The following is a 16,187-nucleotide window of genomic DNA, read 5'->3' as shown; positions in this document are numbered from 1 at the left end:
AGGCCGAGCCAATCACACTCGGGCTCACCGCCCACAAAGGGCTTCACACTTCACGGAAACGTGACCATCTGCTGATCTGGGGTGATTCTAGAGAGAAGTTAAAATCCTTCTAACAATTTTCATCTCAAACACTAGAGGTTAAGAATGCAGCACACGGCGCCTCTTTTAGAGAGTCCCCTTCAGTTCTGAGGCTCTCTGGAGCCTCACCCATCGGGGGCCCGTCACAGGGGACCTGCAGGCACAGCGCTGCCCATGCTCTGAAATTTCCAAATGCAATTTGAGGTCTTTGGTCCAGCACAAAATATCACTCCCAAATGTTCTAACACACTGGACTGCCTTACCCAGCATCAAACCAGTTTTTAAAGTCATGGGGTCCTGGGATCGAGTCCCACATCGGGCTCCCCGCAGGGAGCCTGCTTCTCCCTCTGCCTGGGTCTCTGTGTCTCTCACGAATAAATAAAAATTAAAAAAAAAAATAGTAAACCCCTCTGATATTTCCATTCTCAGCAAAGTCTTACTAAAGTGATGGCCGCCAATGGGTCAACACCACGTTGGTCAGTGGCGCAGGCCAGCGTGCCCCTGACAGCGCTGTCTGTGCCACCACCACCTGAGGCCTGGGACACTTCTGGAAGAATAATCCCTCTTCTGGGGACGCGTCTTATTAGCTTGCTTTCACTGCCATCACAAAATACAACCGAGTGCCTTAGAAATAAAAATGAACAATGTATTCCCCGCAGTTCTGGAGGCTGGTCGTCTGATATCAGGCTGCGGCGGGGCTGGGCTCTGGTGGGCCTCTCCCGGGGCGCAGACTCCTCGCGTCCTCCTCACAAGGCACACGCAGCCCGGGAGCCGTCTCGGGTCCTGTCCACAAGGGCACTAACCTGTCCATGAGGGCCCCACCCTCATGACCTTATGTACTTACCAAAGGCCCCACCTCTTAAGATCACCTTTGGGGGCAGGTAGGATTCCACCTAGGAATTTGGGGGGGACACAACTTCAGACCATAATAGGACAGAACAAGGACAAAATTCAAGAGATGCTTATTTCTACTGGGGCACATCTCCACACACTGACCAAGACGGCTTTTATGGATGATCTCTGGTGGCTAATGTCTGCATCCCAAGGAATGACCTGCTGGTTATTAAACCTTAACAGGGTGAGAACAGCAATTATTTCCTCTGCCAAAAAATCCAGCTCCATTTAAAAATTCTGGGCCAAGAAATGAATAAAACTAGTAACACTTTTAAGTAAGAAGATGTGAAAATGAACACAGAGCCGACGTTGTCCCCGGCTCCAGGTGGGGATGAGCCCTGCCTCCCGCCCAGGAGGACAAGGAGCGCTGTTCACTCCCTCTCAATTGCTGGCTGTTTTCCAAGATCATGGAAGCAATTTCCTAACTTTTTGATTTTTCTTTTATCAATTCTGGCACAAAGATATTAAAATAATTTTTTTCAATGGATACATTTAAAGTTTCATTACTTCCAAAATGGATATTCACACAAGTCACTTGGGGAGGCAGGACAAAACCCATCTTTAATGTAACAACACATCATTCCCCTCATCTTGGGGGATGTGGTGAAATCTATTTTTATGAGAGGCCCTTATTCATCATAATCCTGCTTCTGTGATTTCTGTAAAAACCCTAAATCCCCTCTCATCTCTACTTATTATAAACAAACAATGATCAGGACCTAAGTCCCAATTCCCAGTCATTTTAGAGGATTTCCTGCCTCGTCACAAACTCTCCTTTATATTCAATTGAAGGAAAAAAGTAACACCACGTCACAATATTTTCAGTCTATCTTTACCAAGGATGCCAAATGCATTTAACGCTCCAGGTCCAACAAGCTCCTCAAAAAAAAAAAAAAAAAAAAAGTCCCCATGCACGCAGGCCTAAAGCCCACGCACACTAACAACCTGATGACCCAGCAACACGGGAGCCAGGCAAGCACCCGGTACTCCCACCAGGGGGTGGGCAGTGGTCGGGCACAGACCACGAGCAGTCCCAGGAGCAGCGGACGGAAAGGCCGCACGACCACTGCCCTCCAGCATGAAGGGCTACAGGGCGGAGGGCTCCAAGCTCAGAGCCGCCACCACCCAGTATCAGCTCACCTCAGCAAGGGTTCCAGGCCCCGGGCCGGGTCTGAGCTGCTCCCCAGTAGGTGCGGTCCCCAGTGGCCTGGGGCGCAGGCAAAGCCCAATGGGCACAAGTGGCTCGGGGCAGCTGCCTCCAGGAACAAACCAGAGCACAGGACTTCATTTTGTTACCATTGGGGTCCGTTCCGTTTGTCCCCCCCACCCCAGCCCCACATGCACAGTATGTGGCTCCTGCCCCACGGACAGTGGACCGAGAGAATCGCAGAGCCTTGCTGCTCCTTGCTGCAGAGGACAGGCGGCGGCAGCTGGGTGAAAGCAAGTACCCCCGTGTGCCGTCAGGGCTGTTGGTCCCACTGTGCGTGAGGCTGGAACCTGTGCATCCGCCTATGCAGACCGTCCGCTTGGCTAAAGGAGCAGGTGCTACGGTCCCGGGCCCTGAGGGCTGCCCCTGCCCTACAGCAGCAGGTCAGTGATATCCCCTCTTTCACAGCAGCGGCCGGCAGCTCCTGGCCCACCCTCCCCTCCAAGCCCGTATCACACAACGGCGACAGCGGGGGCTGGACGCTCGCCGCACCGAGTCATGTGCAGCCACGTCATCTGGGGCCAGGCCATCTCTCACGGGCTCTGGAGACATCCTCAAGTATGAAGAAGGGGTCTGCCTTGATTAGAACAGAGTTCCTCAGGCCACAATGAATCCCGAGCCATAATCATCCTGAGCTTTCCCCTGCCCCAAGTATTTTCAGGTAACATTTTCTAGAAATTTCCTATGGAAGCTTAGTCTGCTCTCTCAGTAATACTGTCTAGAAGTTCATCCTGTTTAGAGTGTTCTCGTTTATAACTCTGCCTTAGCAAACATGACATGACCTACTATGGTGCCATGCACTGCACAGACAACTCTTACACTTTTTTAGAACAACCACACGCCCTGAAATTGCCCCACCCCGATGGGGAAAATGGAGGTTCAGAGGGGACATGAAGTGGAGACACAGCCAGCCTCAAAGCATGCGCAAACCCCAGCTCTGTCCCTAAACATGATTCAGCGGCAAAGCCATCCTACCGCCCCTCAGGCCTACTGGGGCCCACATGTGAGGGGAAGCATGGACCTGGCCGTGTGACCCAGCCTCGAAGATCAGGTAGGCTCTTGGAACTCAAATTAATACAGGCTATCTACAGGACAGTTCTCCCTAACAATCTTTTCTCCGGTAGTAAGTCTTTAAAAGGTAATAAGAAAATAACTGCATCTGGTTACATATTTTCGAGATTGCCCACTGGGTGATCCCAGGACAGCTGCGGGTTGTGGTCACTGTCCCCTGAGGAAGTGGAACAGGAAACTACCAGCTTCAGCACAGTTAGTTCTCAAACTTTGTGTGTTTAACAGGGATACGTAGAGGATGAAACAAGAACCGGTCAGCTCAACATCACCAAAAGGTATAATAAAGGATTATTCCTCTAAAATAATACCTTACCTCACAGGAAGATAAAAAGTCAAAACCAGTTCTCTAAATCTGGCTAACGCAGAGAGGAACAGAATACCAAGGACCCTCAGAAATTTCTAGAAACTCTATATTCTGCTCACAACCAACTTCAAATGTTTATTATTAAAGTGTGTTGCAGCCCTTTCCCCTCCAAAAAATCTGAGCTGGAAAAACATGATTCAAGAGGCCCAACATGTTCACACAAAAGAATAGGGCAGTGGGAAAGGGTCCTTTTAACACTAAATTCCTGGGGCTTCTGGGTATTTTTAAAATACTGATTACAAACTAGAGACTAAACATGGCAAAGGAATGATTGTTTAGGGTCACATCAAGGGAAGATCGACAGACCTTACTTGATATTCAAGTAAATCAGCCACAATGCAGTGTGAGTAATGCAAGAGAAAAAAGCCAGACTTCTACGCATGTGGGGCGTAGAGTTTCACGGGCCCACACCCCACTCTGGAAGTAGCTCACACAGACCCAAGGTGACACGGAGGCCTGTTCGTCAAGTCCAGTCCTTAGGCTGCCTCTGCTCCATGGCAGAAACCCTGCAGTTCCACGAACAACAGCGTGGAAGACGCAAAGTCAAGTGTAGCTGGTCCCTAAAAATCACATCCACTCCTTTTTACAAATCCACAAATCCACAGTTTGGGCTCAGAATAGGAGAGGGAGGTGGGGAGGAGACCAAGGGTTTCAGGAAGGTTGTGCTCTTACAAAATCCACACTCCACAGACACGGGATGGTTCAAGCTTAGGTCTTGACAGCTTTCTTCAGCAGATTTTCCCACCTGCAAGGGTCCAGGTCTTTCTCCACTGCCCAAATGTGAATGCACAATTTCTCCTTTGGGGGGAGGATTATGCTGAAAATTAGTGTTGCATAAATACCGTTACCTTTTCTGGTGAAAAACTCCTTGGAATATTTCCCCAACATAGCGTATTTTCGAGGGACTTTCCCCAGCAGTTCAATGATCAATGCTATGTGATCTGCATTGGGAAACATTGCCAGCAAAACAGAAACACACGACAGTTGAATCAGTACACTGCATGCAGACACTGCTACCGCCCGCGCAGACAGAAACAGAGCGCGACCTGCGTGATCCAAGCACGGGCTTTGCCGGTGTGGCCGGATGCACGGGGTGACCACAGCACAGGGCAAGTGTGGCCTTCCCTCTCAATTTTTAAATCAGCGTGGGAATTTTGTTAGGTTGCCTTTGAATTTAGGAGACAGTTCTGTCTCCATTAATGCTACAGGCAGCTGCTATCCCGTTTCTGTCTGCATCGTGGCGCTTTTCAAAAAGAAGAGGTACTACCTCTGCGATTGAAGAATTCCCGAGAATATTTTCCAGACAGAGCAAAGTGCCTTGGGATACTGCCTAGCAGCTCTATGATGTGGGCTATGTGGTCTATGGAGGAGAGAAAAAAAGGATACGGGAATGGGAGGGGCACAGGGAAGGATGGGATAAAAGAAGAGGGGAAAAAATTGAAATTAGTTAAAAAATCAGAAATAGATTCAAATCAACAATGTCTGCAGCACATTCATGCAGAGGCTTCTGGGGCTGGCAGGCCTCAGGCACCATCTGGAGCATTAACGGTGACTGTGCCAGCTCACCCCAGGCCACCCCAGCATTGCAAGCAAATAAGCATGGAGATGGTCAGGTTTACAGATGGAATTCAAGCCAGAATTCCCAGGTTTTCAACTCAGCTCCCCAACAGGACAGAGAAATGGGCAGTGGATCAGTGGACAAAAGGACCACAGAAAGGCTTTGCAATTCCTACAGCCTGTCGTCTCCTGGCCGCTGGGCGCCAGGCCCGAGCAAGTTCAGGCCAAGGGCTCTCCACAAAGCTGCCCATCTATCAGGCCTGAGGGGGCTCCAAGCCCAAGGAAGAGCATCTGAACTGGGCGTTTGAAAACCAAAACACAGCTCTGTTTCAGTGCAGGAATACATTCCTCTCCAGAAGCTCAGGCCTCTCCGGAGACCCAGCCTGAGATATTCAGCAGCGAGTGATACTCACCTTCGTCTCTGGAATAGTCTTCCCCAGAATGCGGTTCAAACAAATAATCTCCCGTTGCCAGCTCAAATGCCTAGGACACAACAGATGACACGCTAAGATAACACGCTAAGATAACAGATGACATTCCCACTCTGGGAAGTGGCCCCCGAGGCAGCAACTGTTTCTCCTTGTACAAGAGACGTTTATGAGGATCTGATCAACCCAAGGAGCCTTCTAAAAGAACTCAACACCAACCTTTTTCTTCCTTCCAAAAAGTTCAAAGAAGTCTGAGAAAAATTCTTACATCTCCTCCACCGGAGGATGTAAAGGCTGCGTACGCCCCTCATCTTGCAGGAAGCACGCTGGCAAGCAGCCGTGTGCAGGCCTAGCGGGGGACCGCACCCCAACTCTGAATGGCGGGACCCAGACTTGATCTAGGACCAGGTCCGACTCAGGCCTTCTCTCAACCTACAAGCTCATCTGGCCCCGAGAGCAAGTGAAGCGAAGACTCTCATGTCTCAGTAACCAAGAACCGTGTTCTGTGTCTCATTTCTTTCATTTCTGAGCTAACCAAAGGGAAATCGAAAGCCACAAAGAAGGCTCTGTGGCTCCTGCTTGGTGCCCTGGGGTGGAAAGAGCCAGGTAAGGAAGGCAGGGAATGCTGGCCTGCCTCCTGGGCTGCCACTGCCTGCTCCAGCAGCCAGCCTGGAGGGGAAGGCGCAGAGGCCCCGTTTCCATTTCTATCAGGCAGTCTTCTCCCCTTGTTCTCAAAAAAACCCCTCAGGGCCATGAGTTTAATTTGCTAACATATATAAAGATGGTAACTGCTGTTGCTCTGAGGATCCAATACCATGTTTTTAAAATCTTTTTTTAAAAAAAGGAAAGGCTAAATCCTATTTTTGGTTTTCCCATACTTCAATTCTGTATTGGAGCTTGCTGTTCTGAAAGGCACCCGGGGACTTGCCCTCCCCGCATCCCCCCATTTCCACCCCCTGTCCCTGAGCACATGTGGAGGAGGGGCTCTCCACCACTGCCTTCAAAGAACCAAGGGTGGCTGTGCTGGGGCATGACCACAGCGCCTCACTTTTTTTTTTTAAGAATGAAAAAAAGGAGGGAGGTGGGGTAACCAGATGGTTGTCAGCTACCCTGTGAGAGCACCAGCTCAAGAACTCGGGATCCTGCAGGGCCTAGACACGTCCAGTCTCAGAGAAAGCTGGTCAGGGAAGGTCCTCACCTGGGGCCTCTCCCCTCCACACAATGAACAAGATACACCGATCTTGGGTCAGGGCACAAAACCTCACTCGTGGCCACAAATCCGAAGGGAACAATCAGATTTCATGGTGAATGTCCAGAGAGTCTTCTTGGCTTGGGACGAGCCATGAGGAAAAGGAGAGACCCCCGTGGAGAAGCCGGGGGAAGCCGCTGCGGAGGCTCCAAGGACAGTGCCACAGAGGCTCCTTAACCCTGCTCTGGAGCCCTTGCTCATTCAAACATTTCCGTCAGGCTGAATATATTTCTTAGAACCAAACACTAAGACACGTCAACTGAGTGTTCTCTGAAAGATGGCCGTTCTGATTAGCACCCGTGTATTTTCAATGAAACACTCAAATCTAAGAAGCCCACAAAGAAATGATCTAAAAGAAAAAAGGAAGAGGAGAGGTAAGATGGAGGAGGCCCTCCGGTCCTCATCTGGTCCTAGTTCTCTGAAGAGTGACAAGATTTTCTTAACAAAAGGACAAGATCAACAGCAGGTGCAGGCATTACAATGAAATGTCGGCTGCTTTCAGGTGGGCAGCTAAGAAACTATGAAAGATTATGGCCTTGAACTCAGTAAGTTACTCCCGACAGAACCTTACTATTATTACTACTTTAATACTGGGACTTGTAACGCTTGGGAACTTGGCATTCCTTCCGCTGTGCTTGACCAAATTCCCTACAAGGACTCTCCCCTGGGCCAAATTCTCTCTTCAGGTTCTGAGACCAGGCACCTGTTACTTGCACACCAAGGTTCCCCCACCCCAAGGAACCGCATTCTGAAGCAGTGAGGTCACCTGTTCTGTCTGCAGGCGTGTGAGCGGTGCTGAGGAAGCTGGGTGAAATGGGTCAGACTGGCTTTCCTGGTTTCTATGGCACTCACTGGGGCTCACCAGGGAGCCCGCAGAAGTTACCTGTTCTGGGGCCCCGACACACAAGTGCAAGCAAGCAGTGCCTCAGCCCTCACTCCACATCTGGAGGAGCCCCAAAACTCAAGAAGAGGAAAAGAGGTTCAACAAGTGACACATTTCACCTACTCCACCTCGTTTTGTGGCCCTCCTTCCTGACAACAGAAAGGGCGCCCAACAGTGAGCACGGCCACCACCTGCCACACGGGAGCTCTCAACCCCGCAGCCTCTGCAAGACTTACTGCCATTTATGTCATCAAAGGCCTCCACGCCTCATCACCAAGAACAATCTGGAGCTTTAGTACAGCTTAGCATTATGAATTTAATATACTGTTGTATTTCTAAACTTAAACACAGGGATGGGATGGGGAAACACTGTGTTTACCAGGTTCTCCAGGAAAAACAAGAGGGACCTCTCAGCCTTGCCTTCAGGGATGGAAGGCAGGGGTGGGGAACAAGGCTTGCCCCCTTGGAGGGGGGGGGAATCATCACATGACAACAATCAGCTGATTTTAAAAGTGTTTTAAAACTCCCCAAGTAACCCTTGAAGCCCTGAGGGAATTTATGCTTAATTTGGGAGGAAGGGGAGGAAGGGGAGGAAGGAGGAAGGAGACAGTCTGCTACTTCTGTATCACTGTTCACAGGAGGAGAAGCGGCCAGGATGGGGACACCATGTGGGGGGACAAGTCCTTACCTAATGGAAGGCAAGACACACAACCTGACACAAAAGCGTACCGACGGCTCCACATTATTCTCCTACCTCTGTGATCTTGTCCTAGTTTTCCGGTTATATCATCAAAATTTAACACCCCAAATTAGAAGCACAGGTTTCAGAGTTGAAAGAGCCCTCAGAGTCTAATTCAGGGCAGCCTGGCAGGGCCCCTCCTGTGTCGCTAGGGACACCTAAGGCTTGACCTCACCACATTCCGAAAACGGAACATTTCTCCCCACTTCCCATTGGCCTAGCCTCGGTTCCTGCCACTTCCAGGGCCCCCACCCACCCCCCGGTCCTGTCCCTCTCCACACCACAGTCTCCACGGTCAGAGCAGCCATCACACGTCCACCAATTCTTCTCACCATTCTTTTCCATACATCGCACAGCAAAGACCTAAGTTTTTGATACTCACCAAAAAACTTTATTTTAAAAATTATTATCTGGTATGATTTGTCAGAGCAAAGTAGGAAAACAAGGCACACTGTTTCTGATCTATTTGGCCACATCTTGCCTCAGATCTTGATAACTTTACACAAACATCTACTTTTCTTCATATTATCTAGCACCACACTTTTTACTGTGGCATCGGAGGACACGCAGCACAGCACACTCCGAAGAGTTGTTAATCTCTGAATAACAGACGAGTACGTTTATTACCCACTGCTCCTTCTAGTGAGAAGACGAGTGCGAGGCTTTATACACAAAGCCTCTTACTGTAAGTATAACAGAGAATTTGGGAGGGGAGGAATTAAGAAAGAAAAACATGAAACAGTACCCCAAACACACACACACACACACACGCACACACGCCCCGGCTAGGGAACAGGACCAAGAAAGAGAAACTGAAATTGGCGTAGAGACGAGAGGCCACTCATGCTCATCAATTCACAGGTCAGCAGTGAGAGAAGAAGATGCCCTGGTGAGGGCTTGGGGCAAGGTTTAGTCACAAAATTGTGATGCAGCCAAAGGGAAGAGGTGGGTGAAAGAAGAGGCGCCCTGAGGACCTGATGAGAAACACCTTCGTGTTTTCCACGCGAACAGACTCGGTCAAAGGGAACACACGCAGCTGCTGGGTCCTGGAAGTCAGAGGACAGCCCGACAGCAATAAGCCAGAATATTCCCTAGATTTTATAGGAGGAGAGATAGGAGGAGAGATGGCACTTAGGGAACTCCATCTCCTTAAGGAGATAAGGTCTGTCAAAGGTCACCAAGAAGGGTTACCTCAGACAACCCTCCAGAGACACCACTGCTTCATCATCCCCCCCAGCATGAGCAGAGGGTAAACCTGCGTATGACCTGCAAGCTTCAGAAACCAGGAGGAATTACTTGGAGTGATCTTTGTCATCAGAGCAGAAGGTGTGACGCTCGGGGCGTTGGCTGAAGAGGGCCTTGAGAAGACACCGTCTATCACAAGATGAAATGCGACCAAGCCGAACCCAAGGACATGCCTGAGGGTCCTTCCAATTCACAACACGCTCAAGACAGCAGCCTTGCCCTCACCCATCCCACAGAGGACAGACTTCACGGTCAGGAAAACTCAGACCACATGCACCAGTGGGACGGCCGCATCGTGAGCATTAAGGGGGTGAGCCAAGAGAAGAAAATGGCCAAGGCCGTTCTTACCATACACGCGGTACTCCAAATGTCAGCAGGTGTACTGTAACCTGCTCCTATTAAAACCTCTATGGATCTATACTGACGTGTCTGGATGTCTTCTGTGAAGTGTTTATGCTGGAAGGGAACAGACTGTATTACTATGGAGGGAAACAGACATTAAAAAGAAAAAATAAAGTGTCTTCTAATATGTGATCATGATCAAAATGTTTTAGAAAGAAGACTCTACTTACCACCCAGCAAGCATTTCCCAGGTCGGCAATTTTAACTCTAATTTTATCTGCATTCCGTGGATCCAGGGGATTCACCAACAAGTCGGCCGCCCGGGTTTTTGCTGGCATGAGCAAACAGCAGGACAGTTAGTGCCTGGGATAAGTGGTTTGCATGTGTGCACACAATGTTTGCCGGGCACAGTCTCCTTTTCTAGGAAAGTGATGGGATGATCACTTAGGCCTGGAACCCTGTACGTTGCACTCAACAGAATTTTAAATTCTTGGTCTCCATCCCTAGAAGATATTTCAGGAGAGAACACACTGGGCTGCCCAGACACCTCCCTGACCTGGCCTTGTTCTTTCTCCTTATAGCCCTGATTCCTTCATCCCTAGGTCAACCCTACGCTCCTCCCCTTGGCATCTTTCTAGCCACTCCTCACTGCCTCAGAGCCCACAATGAACCACATCTAGCTCACTGGTGCATCACTACGTGAAACACGAAGGTAGAGAGAACACGTTCCTGGGTGGCCAATCCCTTTGTAAGTGATGCTCAATTCACCTGGTAACTGCGTCACCTACCTCTCCTGCTTGGGCTGAGCACAGAGATCTCAAGGGGTAGTTGATGACTGATTAATACATACAGGTTAAAGGCCAGAACTAATCAATTTGGGTTTAGCTTTGAACAAGGAATGCTCCAGAACACAGGTCTCCTGAGGCAGCCAACAGGGCAAATCTTGATGTTCCTCTCAGACCTCAAATACTCAGACCACTCTTAACCCCAGAGGGACTCTGAGAGGAGCTCATCAGCCAACACAGGGTTATTAAGCTTCTCTGGGCTCTTGGGGCCCGAAAAGCTTCTCAAATTAAGCCCAGACCCTGCCCTTATCAAGCACAGTTAACCAGGGGACAAATGACAAAGGAAAATAACTTGGAGGAGCCCAGACAGAAAATCCTGAAGTAAGCAAGCGTCTTCATCAATCCCTACACTGACCAAAAGCTTGGACTTTTGGGAGGGATGAGGTGTAACCAAGGCTCTTATCACTGCAGAAGTAATTCTTAAATGGTATTTACAGACTAAACAGAAAAGTCCACTCAACACAGAACATTAAATACCCTCTGTTCACCCCAAACTGGGCACTGCTGAAGCCAACCAAACCGCCTTCTGGGTATACCCACACCGTGGAGCCACTCAAGGGGGCTCTGAGTCCCTGGCATCCCCACACAAGCAGCAAGGCCAGCCTGTGCTCACCTGTTAGCAGGGCAGCAAGTAAGCAAGGCACCCAGGAGCTGGGACACCCACAGAGCTCCCCAAGAGGGGCCAAAGAAGTCTGGCCAACATCTTAACCCTCAAGCCCCCTCCTGCAGCTTGTGGATCGACATAGGCGGGCCAGGTTCATGTGTTCCCTTTTTGCCATCTGCCCTACGACCACTTTCCTCTTTATAAAGATGCTGGTCCACTGTGGACTTCACCAAAGGCAGTCTGAGCCAGCAGAACACACACAGGAACTCAGGAATGACGGGAAGGCAGGCAGCAAAGACCCACACGAGGAAGCAAAACGTAGAGTAACTAGGGGATAGGCAGAGAACAGAGCTCCAGAACTGTACGAACGCTGACCCAGTGGATAGAGGGCAGCACTAGAAATGGCCAGAGGAGTCCTGCATGTCTCTCAATCAAGGAGAGTCAGCATGCAAGAAAATGGAATTTGAAGTTTGCAGAACTGGATTCAAATCTGAGTTTTAACACCAACGACTCGTAAGACTGGCAAATGACCTAAATTCTGTGAGGCTCAGTGTTCAAGAAAGAAGAGGAAGGGGGATCCCTGGGTGGCGCAGCGGTTTGGCGCCTGCCTTTGGCCCGGGGCGCGATCCTGGAGACCCGGGATCGAATCCCACGTCGGGCTCCCGGTGCATGGAGCCTGCTTCTCCCTCTGCCTGTGTCTCTGCCTTCCTCTCTCTCTCTCTCTCTCTCTCTCTCTCTGTGACTATCATAAATAAATAAAAATTTAAAAATAAAAAAATAAAAAATAAAATTAAAAAAAAGAAGAGGAAGTGGTCATGCCACCCCCACCCAAACCAACCAACCAACACCAATCAGCACCGGAGAGCCAAGTAGCCCCCACTCTACCCCCACCACAGGCTGAGCTTCCACCGGCCAGAACCAAAGGCCCACCGGCTCTCTGCAGAGAAGAGGGGAAGCCAAATTCAGATCAAAGGTCTAAGGAAGGAGGGCGAAGCTCTAGTTCTGACTCAGAGTAAGCTGGCGCCTGACGGCAGGCCTGTGGAAGAAGGGGTGTGTCCACCGCCGGTTCCCAGGTGCTTTAAATACACTTCCCAGAAGCTGCAGAATTCAACTAGGTTAGAGGAAATGCACTTGAAGAGACACACCATCACACAGGTTCAATCCAGGTTCTCTGCATTTAACACCCCTCATTTATGATTATCAGACAAAGCCTCTTTGGTGACAGGCTGTTATCTTCCTGTTTCAGGTCTGTAAACAGTGACCCTGCTCACAATGCATTCCAAGTAACAGAGGATTCATTTCAGAACTTTTAACTGTTTAAGAACACAAAAGAGGCTTTTAAAGGAGGACCTACTTGTATTTCTGACTTCCTTTGCTCAGTGTGATAATTACCTGGGTTAGGGTACCTGACTGCAACCCTCAGAAAAGCCCATTTAAACACAGGGACAGAAAATAATAAAAAAATAAACACAGGGACAGGGAATCCCTGGGTGGCTCAGCGGCTTAGCACCTGCCTTCTGCCCAGAGCGTGATCCTGGAGTCCCCGGATGGAGTCCCATGTCGGGCTCCCTGCATGGAGCCTGCTTCTCCCTCTGCCTGTGTCTCTGCCTCTCTCTCTCTGTGTGTCTCTCATGAATAAATAATAAAATCTTTAGAAAATAAATAAATAAACAAACAAATAAATAAACAAACAAACACAGGGGCACGCGTGCTTGCTGTGCATTCATACCAACTTTGCATTGTCCTGGAACTGGATCACCTCCTCTAAGCAATGTGGTGACCTCTCGCAGCCCTTCCTTGTTCTCTGCCTCTACCAAGGAGGGAATGAAAGGTGGGAAGAGGCCACTTCAGAAAGGACTGGAGCCTGTAAATTACCTCCAATGACCTGGCATCCAAGTGACACTTCATTCCATGTGAGGCAATCTTAGAAAATAGTAAGATGGCAGTGGTGGTGCCTCCAAGTGACAAGACAGCCGTCATCGCTTATTTGCAAGGCACCGTGCTGGGCTCACACGGACTCTTTATGTACCTTAAAACACCCTTACGATAAAGGCACGAGTACCTTCTCTACATGCAGAGGTTCAAGTGCCAGGGCCGTGAAGGAGCAGCACCGGGAGATGTAATGCCTGAGCCTGGCCCATTCATTCACCAAGTACTTATTGAGTCCCTTCTATGGGCGATCTTGGCACTGGGAACAGCACAAGCCAGACGTGTAAGGCTCCCCCACCCACACCCCAAATTAGGAAACTCACCAATCAGTAGGAGTGTGGGCAGTAAAGTAAATAAAAATGACTGAGTCACATGCCATGTCAGAAAAGAAAAAAGAAAAACAAAGGAAGGAGATGAACAAGGAGGAGGGTGGGCAGGGGAAGTGTTTCCAGAGAGGGTGACGTGTGAGAAGGCACCTAAACAACGGCAGACATGAACGGCAAGAGGCTCTTGGCAGAAGGCACAGCAAATACAAAGAGGCAGAAACAAGTTAGTACTTTAGGGAAACTTGAGGAAGGAGCCACTGCAGAAGGGGCAGAGTGAGCAGGGGTGAGGGGCGGGCTGTGCCAGAGAGCAAGCTGCCAGCGAATGGGCCACAGAGAGCTCTGCAGAGAGCTCATAAACTTTATAGAGTGAGGCCTCGGGGTGTTATTGTGAGTGGAAACAGGCTGGAGGTCCATCCCCTGGGAGGGAGAGGTAGGGAAGATGACAGGATGTGCATTGGAAAGCTCTCTCTGGACAGCCCTCAGAGGACAGGCCAGGCAGTGAGGAGCCACAACTGGCAGCCACCTGGTACCCTGTCGGGTGAGGAGGACTACTTGGCAGGGAAAGCCAGCAGGACCAGATGGGACAGGCCAAGATGCATGCTGTGACTCCAGCAACCAATAATCCAAAAGGAATCCTGCCTCCTCTTCTCAGTCTTCAGCAGCTACCCAGTCACTCCAGGGAAAAGTCTACATCCTTCCACCTGCACCGAAGTTCTTCCCTCCATCCTCTCCGTCTGGCCTTCAGCTACTCCCTAATGTGTGTGCACTCTGCTGTAACACAAGGATCTCCAGCAACTCTGAACACAGCCTGTTTCTCTTGTCTGGTGTCCACGCAGTAGTCAGAGGCCAACCACCCACCTCTGGGGCAGGAAACAAAACGGAGCGCCTCAGACAAGTGATTAGATAGGGCGATCCTGTCTCCGGTGTGTACCTAGAATTTAGCAATATTGGAAAGATCTGCTTGGGAAGAGATTTGGATCAACGTGAAAAACAGACCCCCTATTTCTCCCTGATGCGACATTTGTGCACCAGAAAGGGTGCTGGGGATGGAGCGTGTGCTAGACAGAATAAAATTCTGATGGTGAAAGGGGAAAGGCGGGACAAAGAGGAGAAGAATATAATCAGATATCACTGATTTGTTTGTTTATTATTCAATAAAGGTTTATCACAGCACTGAGTTAGATGCTGAAGATACAAAGATAAAAACGCACAGTGCTCTGAGATTTTACATCCCACTGCAGAAAAAGATAGTGGAAATAATGACCATTCAGTTAAGAAAAGCATGAGCAGTAGGTAAAGAGGGGAGAGGGAACAGACCTGCTGGGGAACCCACATAGGGCTTGTGTTTGAGTGGTGGTCGGCACAAGAATAAGTTTGCTGAGAGGACAGACAATGGATATACGGAGGAGAAAACATTCCAAGCAGAAGGGAAGACATCAGAAAGGCACAGAAGTGCATTTGCACAGTCTTTATTAGAGCTTGAAAATAAACTGAGGAGAAGCTATGCCATAGTCATGATTGCAGAACTTTTCACTGTTTGCTCCATCGATAAAAAATGTTTGCATATTTGTAAATTTAACATGCTACTGTTCCTATAATTATGAACACTATAAAAGGTTTAAAAAAATCTCAAAAATGGAGATTTTTGAGAAAGTGACTCCAGCCTGGGGCAGAGAAACTGTGAATTGAGGATGTGGTTCTAGAAAGCGAGGAAGGACACAAAGAAAAATGGGGTTATGTCAACAGGACAAAAGAGACAACTGGAAAAGGCTCACGTGGACCAAATTTGGGACAATTCTGGCATCAGGAAACAAGAAGCTGTAAATGATTATAAGACATAATCCAAGGTGTTAATTAGAAGAACAAAGAATCCGTGTGTGCATGATATGAAGGGATATGTGAGAGACTGCAGGGCAGGCGGCAGGCCTGGAAAGAGCACAAAAGCCTCACCTTCTGCATCTCCTCCATCTGGCTGCTCCTGCTCCTGAGTTATATCCTTTCATAATACACTAGTGACCTAGCAAGTGAACTCTTTTCCTGATTCTGTGAGCTGCTATAACAAATTAACTGAACCTGAACAGGGGTCCATGGGAACCTCTGATTCACAGCTGATAGGTCAGAAGCACGGGTGCCAACATGGACTTGCCACTGGTGTATGACGATGTCTTGTGGGAACTGAGCCTTTAACCTGTGGAATCTGATGCTGTCTCCAGACAGCGTCAAAATCACGTTAAATTGTAGGACACCTAGGCAGCCCCAATGGCCCAGCAGTTTAGCGCTGCCTGCAACCCGGGGTGTGATCCTGGAGACCCAGGATCGAGTCCCATGTCAGGGCTCCCTGAATGGAGCCTGCTTCTCCTTCTGCCTGTGTCTCTGACTCTCTTTCTATGTCTGTCATGAATAAATAAATAAAATCTTAAAAACAA

The 16,187-nt window shown here is 49.2% G+C and overlaps 1 protein-coding gene and 1 long non-coding RNA gene across 25 annotated transcripts in view; one reads left to right on the top strand and one right to left on the bottom strand.

Annotated features, from left to right (window-relative positions):
• SRPK2 (SRSF protein kinase 2) overlaps positions 1 to 16,187 on the bottom strand; it is a 249,376-nt gene that overhangs the window by 14,412 nt on the left and 218,777 nt on the right. For 16 of the 24 annotated variants that reach the window (XR_004806794.1, XR_003137714.3, XM_025449507.3 and 13 more), the window contains 5 exons: positions 10,288 to 10,388; positions 10,064 to 10,171; positions 5,585 to 5,654; positions 4,882 to 4,974; positions 4,463 to 4,555 (listed from right to left, as the gene is read on the bottom strand). Coding sequence is in view for 20 of the 24 variants with exons in the window: in XM_025449507.3 (XP_025305292.1) it covers positions 4,463 to 4,555; positions 4,882 to 4,974; positions 5,585 to 5,654; positions 10,064 to 10,171; positions 10,288 to 10,388 (465 nt within the window). In the remaining 4 variants the exon portion in view is untranslated. Of the gene's footprint in view, positions 1 to 4,286; positions 4,432 to 4,462; positions 4,556 to 4,881; positions 4,975 to 5,584; positions 5,655 to 10,063; positions 10,172 to 10,287; positions 10,389 to 16,187 lie in introns of all 24 variants that reach the window. The other 8 variants (XR_007403574.1, XM_025449492.3, XM_025449496.3 and 5 more) reach the window with 5 other exon arrangements.
• LOC112661450 (uncharacterized) lies at positions 8,497 to 10,135 on the top strand. The gene is made up of 2 exons (XR_003137719.3): positions 8,497 to 9,155; positions 9,332 to 10,135. It is a non-coding gene; the product is annotated as an uncharacterized LOC112661450 (long non-coding RNA).

The sequence above is a fragment of the Canis lupus genome, chromosome 18, assembly GCF_003254725.2.
Source record: "Canis lupus dingo isolate Sandy chromosome 18, ASM325472v2, whole genome shotgun sequence".
Lineage (NCBI taxonomy): Eukaryota > Metazoa > Chordata > Mammalia > Carnivora > Canidae > Canis > Canis lupus.
This window is presented reverse-complemented; position numbering and strand designations above follow the sequence as displayed.